Source organism: Xiphophorus couchianus, chromosome 7, assembly GCF_001444195.1.
Source record: "Xiphophorus couchianus chromosome 7, X_couchianus-1.0, whole genome shotgun sequence".
Lineage (NCBI taxonomy): Eukaryota > Metazoa > Chordata > Actinopteri > Cyprinodontiformes > Poeciliidae > Xiphophorus > Xiphophorus couchianus.
The window spans coordinates 4,752,279-4,772,108 of NC_040234.1; the positions used below are offsets into that span (position 1 = coordinate 4,752,279).

At 39.1% G+C, this 19,830-nt stretch overlaps 1 protein-coding gene across 1 annotated transcript in view; it reads left to right on the forward strand.

Annotated features, from left to right (window-relative positions):
- htr2aa (5-hydroxytryptamine (serotonin) receptor 2A, genome duplicate a) overlaps window positions 1-16,950 on the forward strand; it is a 75,779-nt gene extending 58,829 nt beyond the window's left edge. Inside the window, exon 3 of the mRNA XM_028023444.1 lies at window positions 14,842-16,950. Within this exon, the coding sequence (XP_027879245.1) occupies window positions 14,842-15,701 (860 nt within the window). The 3' untranslated portion in view covers window positions 15,702-16,950. The remainder of the gene's footprint in view (window positions 1-14,841) is intronic.
- The last annotated feature ends 2,880 nt before the right edge of the window (window positions 16,951-19,830 follow it).

The following is a 19,830-nucleotide window of genomic DNA, read 5'->3' on the forward strand; positions in this document are numbered from 1 at the left end:
GTATAAGTAATTAAAATAAATGAATCCTTCTTTTAGATGTCAAAACACATTGCGATTAAGAGAAGGTATTTATTTTTGAATAATAAATTGGTGCTAGGAGCCTAATTTATCTAACTTCACTTCAGCTGGTGAGACATGGACTGGTTTTAATGAGGAAGCAGCTCAGATCTACCACATATATTTAAAAAAAAAAAGAGAAAAAGTTCTCATCTCCTCTACTTTGCGCTCTCCAGCCCTGACAAAGTGACTCAGATGCAACGCGGTGTAGATGATGCAACAACAGACTGTAAGAACTTTACTCCTCCTGCCTCGCACACAAATATTTTATGTGTGCCTTGGCTTCATGCCTTAGTGACTCGCTAACAGAATCTAAAGAGACTCCAGAGGGAGCCGTGTGTTTTAGTTGGAGCACCGTCTGCATGTTAACGCGGCGAATATTTACTACCACGTCTTGTTGGAACATTTCCACCGAAAATCTGCACACCGGAGTGGTTACTTTGTCTAACCCTAGCCGATTAACGGCTCAAGAAAATGCTAAATTTTCAATAATTTAATAGCAACGGTTAAATTCAGATTCCAGTTCGCTCCTTTCAGGAGACCAAGCAACACACTGGGGTATTTCTGATGAAAATGAAGCTGGTTTAGTGAAAAGCTGTCCACCTATTGTCAGGAATTCACCTCTCCTACTAAAGAAGTTTTATCCTATTATCATGAGATCCAGAAGTCAAGGTGAATATTTTTAAATCTGAAGTTAGAAAGGATGAACAGCGGATGGTTTATGTGAGACCCGCTATAAAAATATTCAGCACTTCCTATTTCTGCTTCCCAATCTGCACCATGTTTCAGAAATGTTTTAAAAACAGAATCTATGAATTGGCGGACTTAAATCTGTGGTGAATTTTAATTCAGTTCTGTAGAAAAACATGTAAATCTGCGAACATTGGCATTAAAAGTGCTGACTTCTCAGTGTGTTTATAGAACCTGAATGGCATTCGACCATTTCAATCCAATTTTTAAAGACTTTGATTCCACTTTGCTTTCAATTATTTAGAATACAAATATATAAAGAAAGACCCAAAATAAACAAATGTCTCTGTTGCTAAGGTGTGTTTAAACAGCGTTTTTCCTATAGAGGAAGAAAATGTTTCATCCATTCAAATGGACACTCTGTTAAGTGAGAGGAAAGAAACTATCTCTTTGGCTGTTTTTTTTATTCTTTTCTTAAACAGCCCTCTGATGCGCTAACCTGAGGCTAAACGTCTGAATAGTTTGTGTCCAGGATGTGTGGGGTCTGCAGAGCTATGAGCACAAGTCCTGGATGGAGGGAAAGTCACCGTGATGATCTGATGTGCAGACCTTTGGATTTGGACCTCTTTGGATTGAGAGCTAGCAACAGGTGGCTAGCTTCTTTAGCTTAATTTGTACTCTGTTTCAACAAACACCTGGACAGTAGTGGATTCCACACTCACTTTATTTTTCAGATATACTCACTTCAACCACACAAAACCTACATAGACAGCTCTGGAAAAAATAAGGGGCCACTGCAAAAATGACCAGTTTCTCTGATTTTACTCTTTATAGGTAAATGTTTGAGTAAAATGAAAATTGTTATTTTGTTCTATTGACAACATGTCTATAAAATTCCAAGAAAATAAAATGTAGCACTTATTTTCAGAAAATGAGAAATGGTCAAAAAATCAAAAAAGACGCAGTGCTTTCAGACCTCAAATAATGCAAAGAAAAGTTAATATTCCTTTATAAACAATAATGTTAATGTTTTAACTCAGGAAGAGTTCAGTAATCAATATTTGGTGGAGGAGCCAGGAGGTTCAGTGCAGGGGTCTCTTCTTTTTCTCCGGCGCTGTAAGTATATCTATGTAGTGTTTTTCTGTCCTGTAAGGCCATCTGATAAAACTCAGTGCATGAATATAACACAATAGTGAGGATATGTACAACCGTCTCCTCCAGAATACCAATGAAACAGACGCAGCATGTCTTATGGGGCAGTTTGGGGGAGAAAAAAAGGGACCCAGACGGGGGACCCAATCAGCAAGCTGTAGCAGGTGCAGAGTAAATACAGACTTTAATAACATCCTGGAGGAAGAGAAAACACAAGCACTGCTGGAGACGTAGAGTCAACAAATACATAAGACAACAGAAACGGAGACTAAAGGTGTTTAGTCTCTGTGGCAACGATCCACAGAGACTAAAGATGATCCAGGAAGTGGAAGCGATCCAGAAGAGAGCAAAGGAAAAGAGGCTCAACATACAGCATGAATTCTGGGAGATAAGAGGAGGTGTGGCGCGATTAGGAGTCAATCTGACTGAAGTGAACAAAGTCAAATAATTCAAAATGAAATAGATAAAACACAGGAAATCCTAACGGGTTTAATTACCCGTCTGACTTCTGTTGTTACTAGGACATCTTAAATGATCTCAAATCATGTCTGTTATTTTAGCTTTTAAAGGAAAATCTTTCCCAAGATCAAGAACTGTATAAATAGACGTGTCCTGTCATTTACTGCTCAGGTTATTCGGGTTGAAATTAATATTTCTAACTCAAAAATTAGAACGGTAGTCTGAAAGCTTTCTAATTTACCCGCTGATCAGCTGCGGCTTGCTCTGCTCTACATAACGGATGAAAACATCAACTCTGTTCCTTAAATAGCTCTCAGTCCAACGCCTTCTTTAATTTGCTGAGCTTTGATATTCCCGGCTTTATTTAGCAGAATAAGTCAAGTTGCGTTGACATGCTCATTCATTTATCTTCCTTTTATTCTCTTGTCTTTATACTGTAGTTTTTGTTTTAGCTGATTTTCTTCTTTTGCGTTGTGTTTTATTTTGTCTTTAATAAGACAAAAATACTGTTTTCACGTCATGGTGCGAAAACAAGTCCATTAACTTCCTGTTGTAGGTGATTATTTCTGCGGATTCCTAAAAAAAAAAGAAAGTGTCCTGTCCAATATAGAACATTAATACCACGTCGCTGCCAAAGCAAAGACACTGAATACGTTGATATATTCGTCTTCATAGCTTCATACCAACAAAAACTCTAAAGATTAAACTCAGCACCTTGTAGACCAATGACATATTGTTAAAAAATATGACATTCTATTGTTGTTGATCTCGCAGCATCATCATAGCCTTTTTTTGTCCACAGAGAGTGGAAAAGTAATATGGGAACTTATAAAATAGTGTATCTATTTTTCCGTTTTCTATATCATCCAAAAGAACTTTTGGCAAAACATGACTTTATTTTTATTTTTATTTTTATGAAGGTGGTGATGTGACACCCTCAATAGAGGTGCTTTTCAGGTTTTAGTGAGCCAATTCATTGCTTTAGTTTGTATAATATCCTTTATGTGGTTGTTAAAATGAGGTCTGAGGTTTAAAAAGTCTCTTGCAGACACGTTGGGCGTTAGAATCGGGGCGCAGAAGTGAGGCTGCTCTGTGACGCAACGGCGGTGAAGTTGCGCGGAGTCGACAAGGAGGCCTTGCTGAATAATGTAATGTCACGACGCCAGGCTCCAGGTCCCGCCCTGCAGGTCTGAACCAGCCTGAACACGCCTGAGTGCCGCCCAGGCGGGATTATGTCACGGTCCTTACTGAGCCGAGCTCTGAGTTCAGACTCGCTCTTACGTTGTCTCTTTGGGTTCATCAGGACAGGAGGAGGCCGAACGGAGAGCGCGTCCGTGGGAGTGTTTGTGGATGTCAAACCGTGCCTGGCTAATGTCTCCCCGGGGGAGCGGAGTCTCGCTCTAACCCGCTTGGCCCAAACATGGGCACTTACGCACGCCTCTACCGTCAATGGGACACATCGTGACCATGCGATCACATATGCTCGCATGAAAACGAGCATACACACACACAGATGCACGTGTGTGCATCTGTGTGTGTGTGTGTGTGTGTGTGTGTGTGTGTGTGTGTGTGTGTGTGTGTGTGTGTGTGGGTGTGTGTGTGTGTGTGTGTGTGTGTGTGTTTGTGAGAACATCTTTAAAAATGCATAAATTACATGAATTAGAAATGTTAATCTTCACCAAAAAGTCCCACACAGCCTCTGGCTTCTTGCTTGATGTACAAGAGAAAAGTCATTTTGAAATCGGTCACAATTTTGCTTGTTTTGGAAACGATGGAAAATGCTGAAAATGTGTCGGTTTAGTGTTTTTGTTGTGACATTGTTAACTACCAGCAGCGAGACTTAGAAATTCTTGAGTAACAAATGTGTTGGTTTCAAAGAAAACCACACGAGCCAAGTCACATCAGATCTTCATCACTGGAGAAACTCTTTTATTCAAACGATTGTTTCATCGTAATTTTTTGGTAAAGTTGTATATTTATTCTGCTAATACTATGACTTTATTTTTTACAATTACACAGATATTCCCTTAGCCTGGCCCTGATACTTCGTTGTGCAACTCAGAGAAGGGACGGTTGAAATAAAAGTCACTTTTTGAAAAAATATTTTCTCTTTGCAATTTAGAAAAAAACCTAATATTTAAATTTATTTCTGAAGGGGCAGTATTATGTGAAATCAACATTTTTGAGCTTAAAGTCATGATGATGATGATGTCCACTCATCGAAAACACATCTGGAGTGTCGCCTTGATTCTTTCATGTTTGTCTGAGAAATCTTTCAATCTCCACGGCAACCACTTAGCTGTGCAAAATACCTGGGTGGACATAGCTCCGCCTTCCAGGATGAATCTCCTTCTCTTGGCTGCAGTTTCCCAGCTTCCGAGCTCCCACCTCTGAGAGCAGCCCACCCGTGGACTCCCCCACTCTGCTCCTTCAGACTAGCCATCAGCTATTAGCCTGGTGGTACTGAGCATCGACTGGGAGCTACTTCTCAGAGCAACGCTGGTAAAAACGTTGCTAAAGGGTTCACAGAGGAGCGAAGTTGCGATGACTTTCTAAAGCCGGAGTTTCAGAAATCGCAGGAGCTTCTTAAAGAGACAGAGGCCCAATTTTAAGATGTTAAATTATAAAGTCAAATTTATTTCATGTTTGACAAATGATATATAAATATATCAGATTTTTATAAAACAAGTTAACATAGTTACTTGATTTTGCTAAAAAAAAAAAAAAAAAAAAGATTGGAAAATACACAACCCTGCCCCTTTAGGTGCAAGAATATCCACATAAAAGTTCCCACTGTAGCAAAGTTCTTTCAAACTTGATGTAGAAGGGATACTACAGGATGTTGAAATGAAACCATAAACTAAATGTGCCTGGGAAATAGACAGTACTGCCCCTTTAAACTTCTAAATAGCTCCTCGTTTCATGAGAATGTTTTGTATGTCGTCTGATGAATAAATATTGCTCCAGCTCAGGGATCTCTGCGGTCAACATGCACACACACACAGCGCAGCGCAGCGTGTGTGTTACTGTATAGAGGGGATTAGGCTGCAGAAGGCCAAACAGACTGGTTCATCAGCTGATCTGCTTCCAGTTGCTGGTCGGCCCACCGTAGCAGTCCCACCAGGCCCAACACCGAGCCGTCTGCCTTCCAGCGGAAACACACTTTACATCCTTGTGTGTGCGTGTGGTCATGCCCAGCTCACGCCTTCTGCTGCAACTCACACACAGATGGTTATTATTTTCTATAACGATGTGAAAATGTTGCTGTTTGTGTCTGGCTTGAACACGCTCACATACCCCCGTCCTCGCTCCGGCGGTGGTGGCAGAATTAGATCAAATATCGGATCTGAATGAGTCAAATAACTTCATCTGTTTTACATTTTACACCGTTTTTCCCCCTTTCCACATATGAAAACTATTTAATGAAGACTGACAGGTGAGAATGATAGCGATAATGTAATGCAACCTCAGTCTGATACCATCTTTATTTAATTAAGGTTTTAATTCAAATCCCTCTGACACTTTAGTCTGAGGTCTCAGCTGCATAATGAGTTATAACAAAAGGACAGGCTGGAATCGCTGATTATTAGACATTGATCTGTCATTGTTAGTGTAAGATTTTAACAATCCTGGACCTTGAATAAGAACAGCAGTACTTTGAACCTCTTCTAAAGGAAAGAAAAACTTTTGATAATTACGTGTTAGACTCACAATGATACAAAATATAAGGATAAGAGGACATAAACTCAAAGTTTCACACACTTTGTAGATCATAGAGAAATGATTTGTTTCTATTGTTCTGATGTGTTAACTTGCTAATATAGTTGGAAATGACAACAAAGTGTAGAGATTGTTTGGATCTTAACCTTTTGAGCAAACTTGACAATTAAAAAGAACAATAGATGGATGGATGGATGGATGGATGGATGGATGGATGGATGGATGGATGGATGGATGGATTGTGAGTTCTGAATTTTACTCTGTAAAATCAAAAAAGGTGATATTAGTTTTAAAAAAATCTCCTTCTTGTGACACAATATCGTCATGCGATTAAAACACAAGTGCTATCAGTAAAACAAATACCTAACTGGACATTTTGAAATAAACGATTGAAGCCGGCTGATTTTACTTAAGTTAGGAATTGTTAAGAGAAAGAAAGGAAGAGGTATTGTGGAATATTGTGGAAATATGTTTTTAAAAAGTTGAGGTTTTTAGCTTCTTTATTAGTTGGTTCCACCCTTTACTTTGTCTTTACCTTAAAGCTGCAGCACGTAACTTTAAAAAAAAAAAAAAATCTTTTTTTTTTTGCATATTTGTTCAAACTGTCTCTATGTGGTGACAGCATGAGACAGAAAAAAATCCATCTCTGCCTTCTCCCAGTGCTTACTAGAAACAACCAATCAGAACCAGGAGGCGGGTCTTAGCGATGTCAACCATGCTCGTGTGCGCATTGCTCACCAGTTCCCCTCCCCCTCTCTTGCTCTCTGCTACAAGACATTTCCTCCCCATCGGCCTGTTATGAATGCTAAGGCTAGTTAGCATAGCCACCGATGACGCCGGATAATCAGTTTTCCTATAACAGTAAGTAGTTTCTCCGCCTTTAGCAGCAGGATGATTGACAGCGCTAAGCCCCTCCTCCTGGCTCCGATTGGTTGTTTTTGGTGCACGTCTTCAGACGCCAACAGCAGCTCAGGGAGGAGATCGATCTCTTCACAGATCATACCGCACCGTCACGACATGGTGACAGTTTCAACAAATACGTAGAAAACAAACTTTTGCAAAAGTTACAAATTGCAGATTTAATGTCCTTTAACTTTCACTGTCAGAAACAAATAAGAGGAGGACTTAAGTTTAAAAGAGACAACTTTTTTTCAGAGCAAAAGACACTGACATGAATGTTATATGTAACAATATATAACAGTTAACGATGGAGCAACAAATAAGAAGTAACAGATATTAAATAGGATTTAACTTGAGGTAAAAAAAAATTATTTACCGAAGCAAAATCTTGGTGTGTATATTTATTTTTCTTCACATTGTTGTTTTTTTTAGCAAAAATAATAAGGAACAGTTTATCTGTGATCATAAACCAATATGCTATGATTCATTTTGCATAATTTTCTCTTTTTTTTCTGTAACTGGCACGATAACACAGTCAGTTAATTCACATTTCCTCTGCATAGTGAACCAACACTGCTGCCGGTTTCCTTTAAAGCAGCTTTTCTTGGAAAAGTGAGTCAGAAGCTGCCAGCTCTTTGCTCCTGTAGGAATGACATCTGGCAAAAATGAAAAGAATCAAGAAAAACAAACACAGTCTCTTTGTCATTAGAAGAGCATTTGTCAATTTTGCAGCCACTTGTGATCCAAATGTCTCCTTGTGCTGGGAATCAGGACAATGCAGCAGGATTCTGACGCTGTAATCCGACCGCAGCTGCTGGTTGTGATGTGAACAGACCGCGATGTTACGCACACGTCTGGACAGACACGTTACAGAGAGGAAGGTTGGCATTAATAAAGAGAGGGGGACAACAAAGGGCGGTGTGTGTGTGTGCGTGTGTGTGTGTCGATAACAAATAATGGCTATGTGTGGGTAAAAAAAACAAAATCTCTTTTTATTGTTTACTTAAAATATTCTTGTCATAACACTGAGATGAGGCTTGAACCGGGTGATTCATCCCTGTAATTATCGCTTGGTTTCTTTTGTAAATTCACATTTAATGATTCTTCATGACTTGGTGAGATGTAAGCTGTTTTCACAGAAAAACATGAGAAAATAGACACTGCTTTTACAAAGCAGTACATTACGGTTCACTGTATCTATTATACATTCTGCTATAGGATCAAAATGGATTTGGTTTTTATTCCCTTGTTTGTTTGAATTCACTTTTCAGGCACCGTTTGACCCGTTCATCAGAGATTACCAGATAAAAATGTAAGAGTTTTATACATTTTGAAAGATATCATTATTGTTTAACACAAACTCTGTGGGATGAGTTTGGTACCTTTTGGTTCTGATTGCAAGTCTCCAGTGATTACCAGAGCTTAAATATGGGCCGCCGCAACGTGTTAGCGCTCATACGACAATGTTAAAACGAAAACATTTATTTCTAAATGTCACAATTAAATGTTTCAGATCATTTGATTATATAATCAAACAGGAATAACTTGACTAAATTACAAGGTGTGTTTTTATATGTTGATTTAATTTATTAAGGGGAAAAAAGCCGCTGGAAACAATCTGGCCTTACATGGAAAAGTAATGCCCTTGTTAAATCATTAATTAACTGTTAGCCAATTTTTTTTTTTTAAAGTTAGGTTAGATTGATTTTCCCTAGCAACGCCGAGAAACGATCAATCCTCCCAACCTGTGGATTGATGGTGTTTCTTCTTATAGGGGCAGTATCGTGTAAAATCAACGTTTCTGAGCTTTACATCATACTGTAATGGTACTATCTTGCCAAAAACATACCTGAAGCGCTTGAAATATTTCCTGCATGTTTGAGAAATCCTTTTTTCTCCCATGGCAACCACTCAGGGGGCAGAAAACGAGTGGTGCTGAGTTCATCAAGACGTTGCTGAACGTTTGGTAGAGGAAAGTTGTTGTGATGACTTCCTGAAGGCAGAATGTCAGAAAGAACAGGAGCTTCTTAAAGAGACAGAGGTCCAATTTCAAGGCGTCAAATTACAAAGTTTGATTTGTACAACATTTTAATAACAAGGTGAAATTGTTACTTGATTGTGCCATAAAATGGCTCAATTATGTAGCTGGAAACTACATAACACCGTCCCTTTAAGTGCAAAAATATCCATATAAATCTTCACTCAGTCGTATAGTTCTATAAAACAGAATACAGAATAGAAAGAATACTACATGTTGAAAAGAAACCAACATAGACCAGAAAATGTACCTGCTGTCATAGCAACAGCAAGCGTATGACGGCAGGTACAAGCTGTCACAGGGGAACCGTACCCTTTGGCTAAACTGAATGTCGCCTCAGGCTCTCAGTCTTCAGAGGAGTCATCGCCTCTCCGCTCGTCGCTTCGTCAGCGGCTGGCAGAGCTGAACGCTGGATTTCCTCTGTTTGAATCATCTCATGCCTGGAGTGTCTGTAGTCACCCTGAAAAAACACTGGAGAAAAGAACAAAAAGATGATTTACTCATGATATCCTACAGAAGGTGAAATCAAAAATGCCGTCCTTGTTACTGTGGACCAGAGAGACTCTGTAAACGTTCTACATGCTGCAGTAGATCATTGGATATTTAAAAAAAACATTTTAGCCACTGAAAAAAATCAAAGTGGTCATGAAGGAAGATTTATTTTTATACTAAATGTGCCAATTTCTGTCACAGATAATATTTTTGGTGTCAACTCATACATGATTGGACCAATAGAATTATATTTACTGATAATGTTTTGATTTTCCCAGACAATCATCATGGTTGTCGTGGAAAATTAGGTTCTTGCATGTCCTGTGGTGTCAAATCATAGCTTACTTATGTTGAACTGTAGAAAACATATTTTCTTGAACTTGTGTTTCCTCTTTGTGGTGGACATTTTTCAAAATGGCTGCCATGGTTGTAATTGTGTGCACATTATTAGGCAGTTGTTCATGCCAGTGGTGGCCACAGCAAACCAAAAACTTACGTTCACTAATCCACTAAACAAGAATCTTAGCTCACCTATTGATAGACCGCTAGGAAATATGTTAAGAACGTGATGTTAAATTAATAGGTATAATTATCTTATTGGGCAAGCATTCATTTGATTTAGTATTTAGTTAGAACAATTCATTTGGTTTATGACTAAATATGTGCTCAAACTACTTTATTATTTTTTATTTCATAGATTTCTGTTATGATAATACCCCTAGGAGTACTAGGTTTTCGACTTCTCCCCAGATTTACTGAAACAGATCCAAAAGGCCCTGAGTCCAAACTGACGACTCTGATGGCTCAAATTAGCATTCTTCTTCAATTGTAAATGTGGCCGTTGACCGTCAGGCCAGAAGGTAGGAGTGTGAATAGTCCATGTTGAGGGTGGGTATCTATGATACCTACAACTAGTCAGTTTAGTTTTGAAGCATACATGAAGTGCTTTTGGAGAGATGTGACCGTATTCAACGAAATTTCGTTCTGTATACACCCTGTGCATGCAAAATGACAACAAAGTCAGTCTAAGTCGAAGTCTAAGTCTAAGGAACAATTGTGCAGTTGTACCTTATAAGTACCCTGCACAATTGTACCTGTGTAATGGCCTTATTTACAGAGCAAAAGCAATCCTTCAGGTCATTTGGCCTATCTCTAGACTGCATAGGTAAATGTCAAAATGGACTAACTCCAGCACTTCCAGTGTTAAATGGCTCTTCAAGTTACAGGTTTCCTACAAAAGAAAATATACGTTCAAGGAAAAGTGGGGAAAACATGAACGGCTTCAGGTTTTCACTTGTTATTCACTTCTTTGCCCCGTCAATCCAGATGAAATTACTAGTCAAACAAATGCTGCCATTTTGTGACTCACCAGTTGAACATGTATTATTAAGGAATCTGAATCTATTTTTTTTGTTGCTTGGTTTGGTCAACCTTTTACCAAATGCCCCAAAAACCATTTTCTGTATAGAAAAAACATTTTATATTAATTGGAAGTTTTTTTTGTTGTTTTTGCTCTGTGGTGAGCTTATTAACTAATTGTGGTATTTAAAATAAAATAAGCATATTTTTTACTGCTGTTTCAATTGAGATTATATTTTAGCTCTTCATCTCAGATAGCTGAAGCAGATTGCTGCTTTTCTAAAATATTAGATACATTTTTTAAAGGACATTGCAAATTGTCCACTTTTAAAATGACGTTTCCCTGTTACTGAGCGTTATGTTAGCCTACAGAGCCTGATCAGTTTTCAGGCTGCTAAATCCTCTTCCCCTTCGTCTTCTTCGTGACTCTCCCTCCTCTTCCTCCTGCCACTTGATCTCTTTTTATCTTCTCCTTCACTTCTGTCAGGTTTCTGCCGTCTTGTGTGCCGTGTTCAGAGAATATTAAGTGGAGGATTTGCCATCCAGGGGACTTTGGGGAAGACAGAAAACACAGGAAGTAGCTTTAGGTTTTTTTGTTGTTGTTTTTTTATGATTCCAGTGAGATACGCCGAAAGGGTTTTTGACGAATCAAAAAACGTGTATATAAATAATGTCACTGTTACCAATGACATCAATTATTGTTGGTCGACATGCAGGTTTTGCTCTCCCTCCAGACTCCTGAGGATTTCTTTCCTCATTAAAACCATTTCCTGGCTCTTCTTAAACCATCTCTGACATGAACTAGAGACAGCCTGGTGTCCCGTCTACAGGCGAGTGTAAAACACTAAGATTAGAATAAGAAGAAAAACGGAACAAACAGAATAATTATTTCCCTAAAGCTGTCTGTATATGCATGTTTGAGACAAATAAGTTAATCGAAAACATCTACAAATGTTGCCTCTCCACAATACAAAGCAATGCTAAATCGGGGATGCTTACCTTTATCTTGGATGGACTCTGTTGCTAAATAATTACAGCTCAAAATGTCAGTGGTAACACACACACACACACACACACACACACACGCACACACACACACACACACATGCTGGTGCACCAGAGTGTTGATGGTGAGCAGTAGAACATTTGCAACTAAAAATCAGAAATACTGCTCTTGAATTCAAAAAGTTAATGTTTTGAACATTTGCACCATGTTCAGGTGAAATCTTTGCTAAGTTTACTGTCAAAGTTGCTGCTGAACACTTTCGTATCACACCACATTTGGCGGGACAATACAAATCTTTTTTGTGCAACCTGAAGATCTTCAGTATATATGATGTGTGTGACTGTCATAGAATGAGTGTGTTTTGGGACTGACATCGTGCTGTAGATCACTTTTAGTTATCTGGAGATGAAGGTTTAATGGTTTCTACAGTCTGAATGCCCCAAAGTTGTGAAATAATTGTTTACTAAATTAGTCAGAAAATAATGATTCTATTGTAATGTCAGCTTCATATAACCATCAGCATGTGAAAGTGATAGGTGTATGATAGGTTGCTGCACTGAGTCAACAACTCGATGCAATCTGTTGGATTTCCTTACATAGAAACGTTTCTTAAAGAGACAGTATTATGTATTTTACACGCACCTAGCACCATTTTATACCACAATCGAGTAACTATGTTAACTTCAGCTGTAAACAAAAGGATATAGTCCAGCAAATATGAGTTTTTAAAAATGACTTCTGTCTCTATAAGAAGCTCCTGCTCTTTCTGAAACTCCACCTTCAGGAAGTCGTCACAACATGGCTCCTCTATTAACCCTTTTTTAGAAGTGGCTCCTATGATGAGCTCAGCAGATGAACAGGTCCACCAGGTGTTTGCTAATTGCTGCTGGCTAGTCTGAAGGAGCTGAGTGGGGGAGTCGCGCCACAGGGCTGCTCTGTGAGGCAGAAGCTTGGAAACTGCAGCTTTGAGGAGGAGCTTCCTCCTCTAAGGCAGAGCTATATACAAATCTATATTGTGTCCAGATTAACTATGTTTGCTGTAGAAATACAATATATGCAATAACGTGTTGGGAGGATCTACATTCCTGTTGGGACAAAACAGTGAACCAGACACTGACAAAGCAACAAACAATGGAGTCAGTAGGAACAAAACAGCTGAATGTGATTTCAGAAAGATGAAAAAAGGCAATAAGAGGTCCAGTGAAAAAACATAGATGGCAAATAACTTAATAAAGCAGCAGAATGAGGGCTAAAATGGCAGCAAATGCGCATATGGAGAGAGGCACATGAAAGGAATCTGATAAAAGGCCGCAGGGCTTACAAAACCCAAACAAATTACTGCACCTTTTCATACAATAATTGCTCGAAGGTTGATCCGTTTAAGTGGAAAAAATGACAAGCTGTCCTCCCACTTACTCTGAGCCATTTCCCCCGACAGACATTCTGCTTTATGATTCTAAATTACACATAAAAATGCTGCATTATTTCACTGTCAGTTATTGCTTCCTGTAGACTTTGATTCCTGGGCTCATACAGATGACAAAGCTCCACAGTATTCAGTGTCCTGTTAGACATCCAAACATGCTGAAAGTGAGCTGCCGTTGACCGTCTTGTTCCCAGTAGTGAGTCACACTTTTAGTCTGCCAGAACTGATGATTTCCAGCCTCCACCCCGAAGTGCTTCCATTCCCTTTATTCTCCACTCGGGCGTTTTCTTTGTTATGGAGCTGGTAATGAGAACACACCAGGGGGGCAATTGCTCAGTTTATCTTCTTCAGTCCTAATCCTGTTGATGTCATGTACAAATTCCTCACCATCATACGAAACCTCTTGGCAATACAATATTTGATTAGGTTTACCCAAACTGATCTGCTTGATGTGGGAGTTTTGGTTTAGGAAATAATGCAGTATTTGTATTTATTTATAATACCTCCAGTCGTAACAAACGACTGGAGGTATCCCTTAGATCTAGTTTTACTTTAGGAAAAGAAAATGGAAGGTAAAAAAATGGTAGGCAGTGGACAAAAATTAAAAGGGAACTGCAGTGGTCACCTGACCCCTCAAAGCAGGGGTATCAAAAGTCGGTCTTGGAGGGCCTGCATCCTACATGTTTTAGTTCTCTCCCTGGTTTAACGCGTCTGGATCAAATGATGGTTCGTTAGAAGGCCTAAGAAGAACATTGATATGCTGAAAAGGTTGCTGGTACCACCAGGGAGAGAACTAAAATATGCAGGATGCCGGCCCTCGAGGACTGACTTTGGACACCCCTGCCTCAAAGGAAAGGTCAATGAAAAACAAACAAATCTTGAAAGGGAAATTTGATACAAATTGCTGTCCTTGTCAGGAGATTTTAAGTGATGATGACTCAATGGCTACTCTCCCATAGGTAGATTTTCTTTGCTGTGTGAGTAAAAAGATTATTACCGCAAAATTGTCAATATTTCGTAGCAGGGCTGCAAAGGATCACATTTACAGCTGCAAGTATTTTTGGGTACTTGCAGCTGTCCTTACACATTCAGGATGTTATCTTTGTGAAATAGCTCAATTTCAATCAGGTTGGATAGAGTGAACATCTGTTTTCACGTCTTGCTACATATCAGTTAGATTTAGGTCTGGGCTTTGAATGGATCTCTTGAACCCATCAATATGTTTCGATCTATACCCTTCCAAATGCATTTAACTCCATTCATCTTCCCGTTAACGCTCACTATTTTCCCATCCTTCCTGATGCACGGAATTAGTTTTCTGCCAAACGTAACTTTGTGAAAACTAGGTCAACTACTTCTATTTAGGTCTCATCTGACTAGAGCAACTTTCTTCCACATTTGCTTTCACCCCAACTTGACATGTGCAAAACTGCCTCGACTCCGTGAGACTTTCTTTCAAAAATCATTGCTTTTCCCACCTGAGTATTGAAGCTTGAATTGAAGTTTTCTGACATTTTCTTCTGCTTCCTTCCCTCTCTGCAGGCATCTCAATGCCGATTCCCGTGCTGGGACTCAGAGACCACTCCAAAGTCTTTAAAAACGGAAACTGCCTGCTGACAGACGACAATTTTGTTCTGGTGGGTTCCTTCATCGCCTTCTTCGTTCCACTAACCATCATGATCGTCACCTACTTCCTGACCATCCATGCCCTGCAGAACGAAGCCACGCTCTGCTTGGACCAGCTCGTCCCGCGGCCCAAATGGAGCACCACGTTCACGCTGAGCTTCTTCCCTCAGAGCTCCCTGTCCTCCGAGAAACTCTTCAGGCGCTCCATTAGCCGAGAGGCCGGTGGGAGAGGAAGCGGCGGCGGTCTCGGCGCCCGGGAGAGCATCTCCGGGTCGATGTTCGGACGACGCACCATGCAGTCCATCAGCAACGAGCAGAAGGCGTCCAAGGTGCTGGGAGTCGTGTTTTTCCTCTTCGTGGTCATGTGGTGCCCATTCTTCATCACCAACGTGCTGATGGTCGTGTGCCACCACAACATTTGCCACCCGGAGGTCATGGAGGGCCTGTTGAACATCTTCGTCTGGGTCGGGTACTTGTCTTCGGCCGTCAACCCGTTGGTCTACACACTTTTCAACAAGACGTACCGCACAGCTTTCATGCGGTACATCCGCTGCCAGTATCAGCCAGAGAAGAAGCCTCTCCAGCTCATACTGGTGAACACCATCCCCCCTCTGGCCTTCAACTCCACCCATCTGCCCCTGGGCGACATGGGGAGGTTACGCAACGGAGCGACGCACGGTGAGACGGAAGGAAGGGAATTCTCCCTGCCGGGGAAGGAAACGGAGAAGTGCAAACAGGGCAAAAGCCAAAGAGACAAAGATGAGAGCAGTGTGTAAGGAATATCAAAGAAAACCCTTTGTTAAAGGTAGCTGACCACACATCAGATAAAGGCCTACACTTCATCTGTTTGCTGAAGGTACAGAGACTGTCCCTACCAATTTACAGTGTAGAGAGTTTAAATCTTGTTGTCGTACCAATCAAAAAGGCACAAGGCACTTAGTGCATTATAAAAGCATTCTGAACAGTTTCAGTTGTAAGTGCACAGTTCAGATTAATCCAGCATTTGAACAATTGACAAGACCTGAAGCAACTGAAGTAAAAGTGACAATTGCAGATTTAAAATTTAAATTTTAAATCTAGCTGGTTTCTAATCACAAACTTCCACTTAAAGGGAGAAATTTACTCTTAGGCACCCGGCCACAACAAAAGATGTCACTTTTACTAAAAAGAAATAATTGTATTTTTGTATAATTTCTCTACCCTTGGGCACTCACCTGCAGTAAACCAGAGCAGCTCGTTCACTCTGCCAGCTGCCTGGCATCCCACCTTCCATCAAACTGTACCTCTGGGTGGATCAGAGGGGATTATATTGGATTTGCTCCCACTTGGTGGAACGAAGGTGTCAGAGAGGGAAAACCTGGCACACCTTGACTCAAAACACTCACAAAGGTCAGCTTAGGCTGCCAAAAAAGAAGAAGAAAAAAAACTTTCTGCCTCTGTTTTGTTGAAACTCTGTATGAGTAACTTTTAAAGGTTTATATTTTCAAGTGTGAAGATGATTGTTGCATTGCATTGCTGATATGAAGACTGCAAAATGAGATTATATAATAGCAGGAAATGAAGAGGGTTTAAATGTTGATGTATCCCCTTGTAAAAGTCCCAGCTCATATTGTGCTCTTACCAAACTATGGGTGCACATTTCCAGTCGTTTCAGTCATAACACATTGTGTTCAGTGCTCTGATAGGTGGCTACCACATGTTCAAACCTTTGTATGAAAATCTGTGAATGTGGAACTGCTGTGAAAGACTGAATTAAATGACTCATTGACGCAGGATGTGGTGTCCAGGCCAGAGTTGGACATTGTACATCATCTTCTGGGACTTGAAGCTACGACAGCGTAGCAGGGCCGTTGTACAAAGGGGAAAAAGGGAGTAAATTTCCACCCAAAATAAATGGAGACATTTTGAGATTGATCTCAGAAATCTACAAAAAGCTTTCAAATTTAAGTTAAAAAAACTGAAAATTGACTGTGAAAATAAATCTCAGAAATGTTGACATTCATCTCAGATTTGTTTTTTAGAAAAACCAAGAAAATGTCTATGCTTGAAAATTTGCTGGAAAAAGCTAAAATTTTCAAATGAATTAAGTCAGTTTTTCCCCAAAATTAGGAAAACAAAGATGGAATTTTTTCAGTATCAAAAGTCGAAAATGTGAAACTTTTCAAAGTTTGAAATTTCCAAGGTTTTCCTTGAAAATTTATGAAATTGATTCTAAACATCTTGAGCTACTTGGCAGAAATTTACTCCTTTGTCTTTTTTATCAACAGTGGCCCTACCATGCCATTGAATAAGGCAGAACTGGGTTATTTTAATTGAGATATGTAATTTTTATATTATTAAAATTGTCAGAATGTGGTGGAAGCACTAAAGATTTAGTATTATATGGGAAAGTGAAATCAAGTCCTTTAGTTTATTCTTCTGCTTGTGAAATAAAGAGCAGGAGTCCACAATGTGAGACCAACCAGTGGCAGGAAGAACCTCTGTGTAACCAGTAGCGACCACTGCCATTTGTACAATTGCTATGGTTACTTGCCCACTTGTGAATGACAGCCTTCTCTACAGAGAGGGTCTTAATTGGTACAGATGAGAGGAGGGGGCTCAGGGAGATAAAAGCTATCATTTTTGTAAAACATTTTTAAGATTTCATGCTCTGCTGTTTTTTTTCCACTTAGCAGATGGATGTCATATCACAGTGAGTTTGTGGAAAAGTGAATAAATCCTAAGAGATGTAAAAGGCTGACGGCTAGTCAGACTCTCATAGCTGATTTTAACAATTTAAAACAACTGAAACTGTTCCTAGCTCTGAGATAAAATACTGCCAGATATTTACTGCCTATACTTTATTAAGACAATAATGTCAGGATTGTGGCTGTTTTCTCATCTTAACAACTTCCATGTTATTATTTAAAGTTACGGCTATAGCAGCTTCAAAATATGTCAATCATTAGGTCTGCCGGAGGAACAAGCCACAGATTGTTAGCGTAGTAACAGGGATGTTGTTTGGCAGAGGAAACAGAAACTTCTTTTTTTTTTTTACAAAAGGCTCCTATGAAATGGTTATTAACTGTAATGTAAAGTCCAATTAAGTGGGATCGGACATTTTCAGTTTGAGTTGCATCAGTTTGCTAGCATGAAAGTGAAAGTAGCTGTTAGGCTTCCACCACTCAATGATTTCTTTAATTTTCCACTGACTATTTCTGAAATAAACACAAGAAATCCCATTTCAGAAATTCTCTATTCCGATAAGACGTGACCAAAGTTTAATGCTAGATATTTAGCGTTACATATCTAGCCAGATATTTAATGTGAGATGAGCAAACAACTTGCTCACCTCACAGAGGCTAGCTAGCTACCAGCATTTGCACCATCTGACCTCTTTGACTGTTCACATGTCAAATTCACATCAGTTGAAGGCGACATGTCTGATCTCTTTTATTCACTTTGCCTCAACAAAAATGTGTCACATTTTCTTTTGTTTGCTTCTTCGCAAGTTACAGGGACATGAATGGGCCTGAAGTCGTTTTGTCGTAGATAACTGAAAGACCTTTCTCCACTTCAGGGATTGAGTTTGTTAAAAATCATTTACTGTCAACTGATCACTTCACTCTGTGTCCAGCTCTAAAATCAACCGGGACTTGAAGAAGGGCCGCTATAACCTTATAGACTGGAAAATAAAAGCAGAAAAGACAATCTTTAGATATATTAAAGCATGTCTTAAAGAATGTGAAAACCATATAACTTTAAATTTTGTTCAGAAATGACCAAATTAGCAGGCTGTGTCGAATGGTTAACATTTGGAAGAAGGAAGGCTATGAAAAGTAATATGTTACAGTGAACTGCATCAATAAAATTAGTTCTTATTATCATCTAAATAGTTAGAAAATATTTTCTCCAAATGAACACCTTTTAATTCATGACTGAAAGTTTATGGAAGTTTTATATATATATATATATACTTTACTTTTTTGGTATATTTTTCTTTTAAAAAATTATCAAACAAAAAAATATGTTTATGATGGTATACTGAAATTAACTAATAATAATTGCAGAAGTTTCAATACAATAAAATTACACAGAATGTGAGCAAGATCACATTTTTTTCCCCTAAAATGTTTGGTAGACTATCAGAATCTGAGCCATATCCTAAATTGTGATGCATTCTCGTCTAAACACTAATTACAGGTTGTTAAAATATTCTTTTTTTTATGGAATCAAGAGTTTGGGCATGTTCTACCCACAGCCATGTATCACAATTTCCTTTCTGGCATTTGATCTTATGACTCTTCATAACAACCTTAACTTTCTGCATATTGATATGTTAGTGTCAAAACGTTTTGCCATGACAATAGAAATCAACAAGCATTTATGTCTCGTTAAATGAAAGAAATTTGTCTATTTTAAAGGCAGATGGGCTTAAATTCTGTAACAGATAACTGATGACACATAAAGGTAGCTCAGCAAATCTCAATAACCAAAAAAAAGAAACTCTTGTTACACTTAATTTCGTGCTGTCACAGTCAAACTGTTATTTGAAAACTGCCAAAATCATGATGTATACAAATTATTTATTGTCAGCACAGGTGTTATTACCACAGCAGGCTGGGAGATTTTTTCACGTCAGCAAAGGATTTGGGTTTTAAAAATTGCCAAAATCTGTCTTAAATAACAACAATAAAGCTCAGCGGGTGTTTGCTTTTTGCTCCATCGAGAACAGACACAAACATTTCATTATTTTGCCAAAAAGTACAGGTTTCCGTGTGAGTAAGCCCAAGCTATGAGGTTTTAATTACTGCGATCACAAACAGAAATGCTAGACTCGTGTGTACTTCTGAGGAAAAATGTGTTCTGTTGCAATACAGAACTTATTCATTATTCGGGTATTTTATTCAGATTCATTTTCAAGTG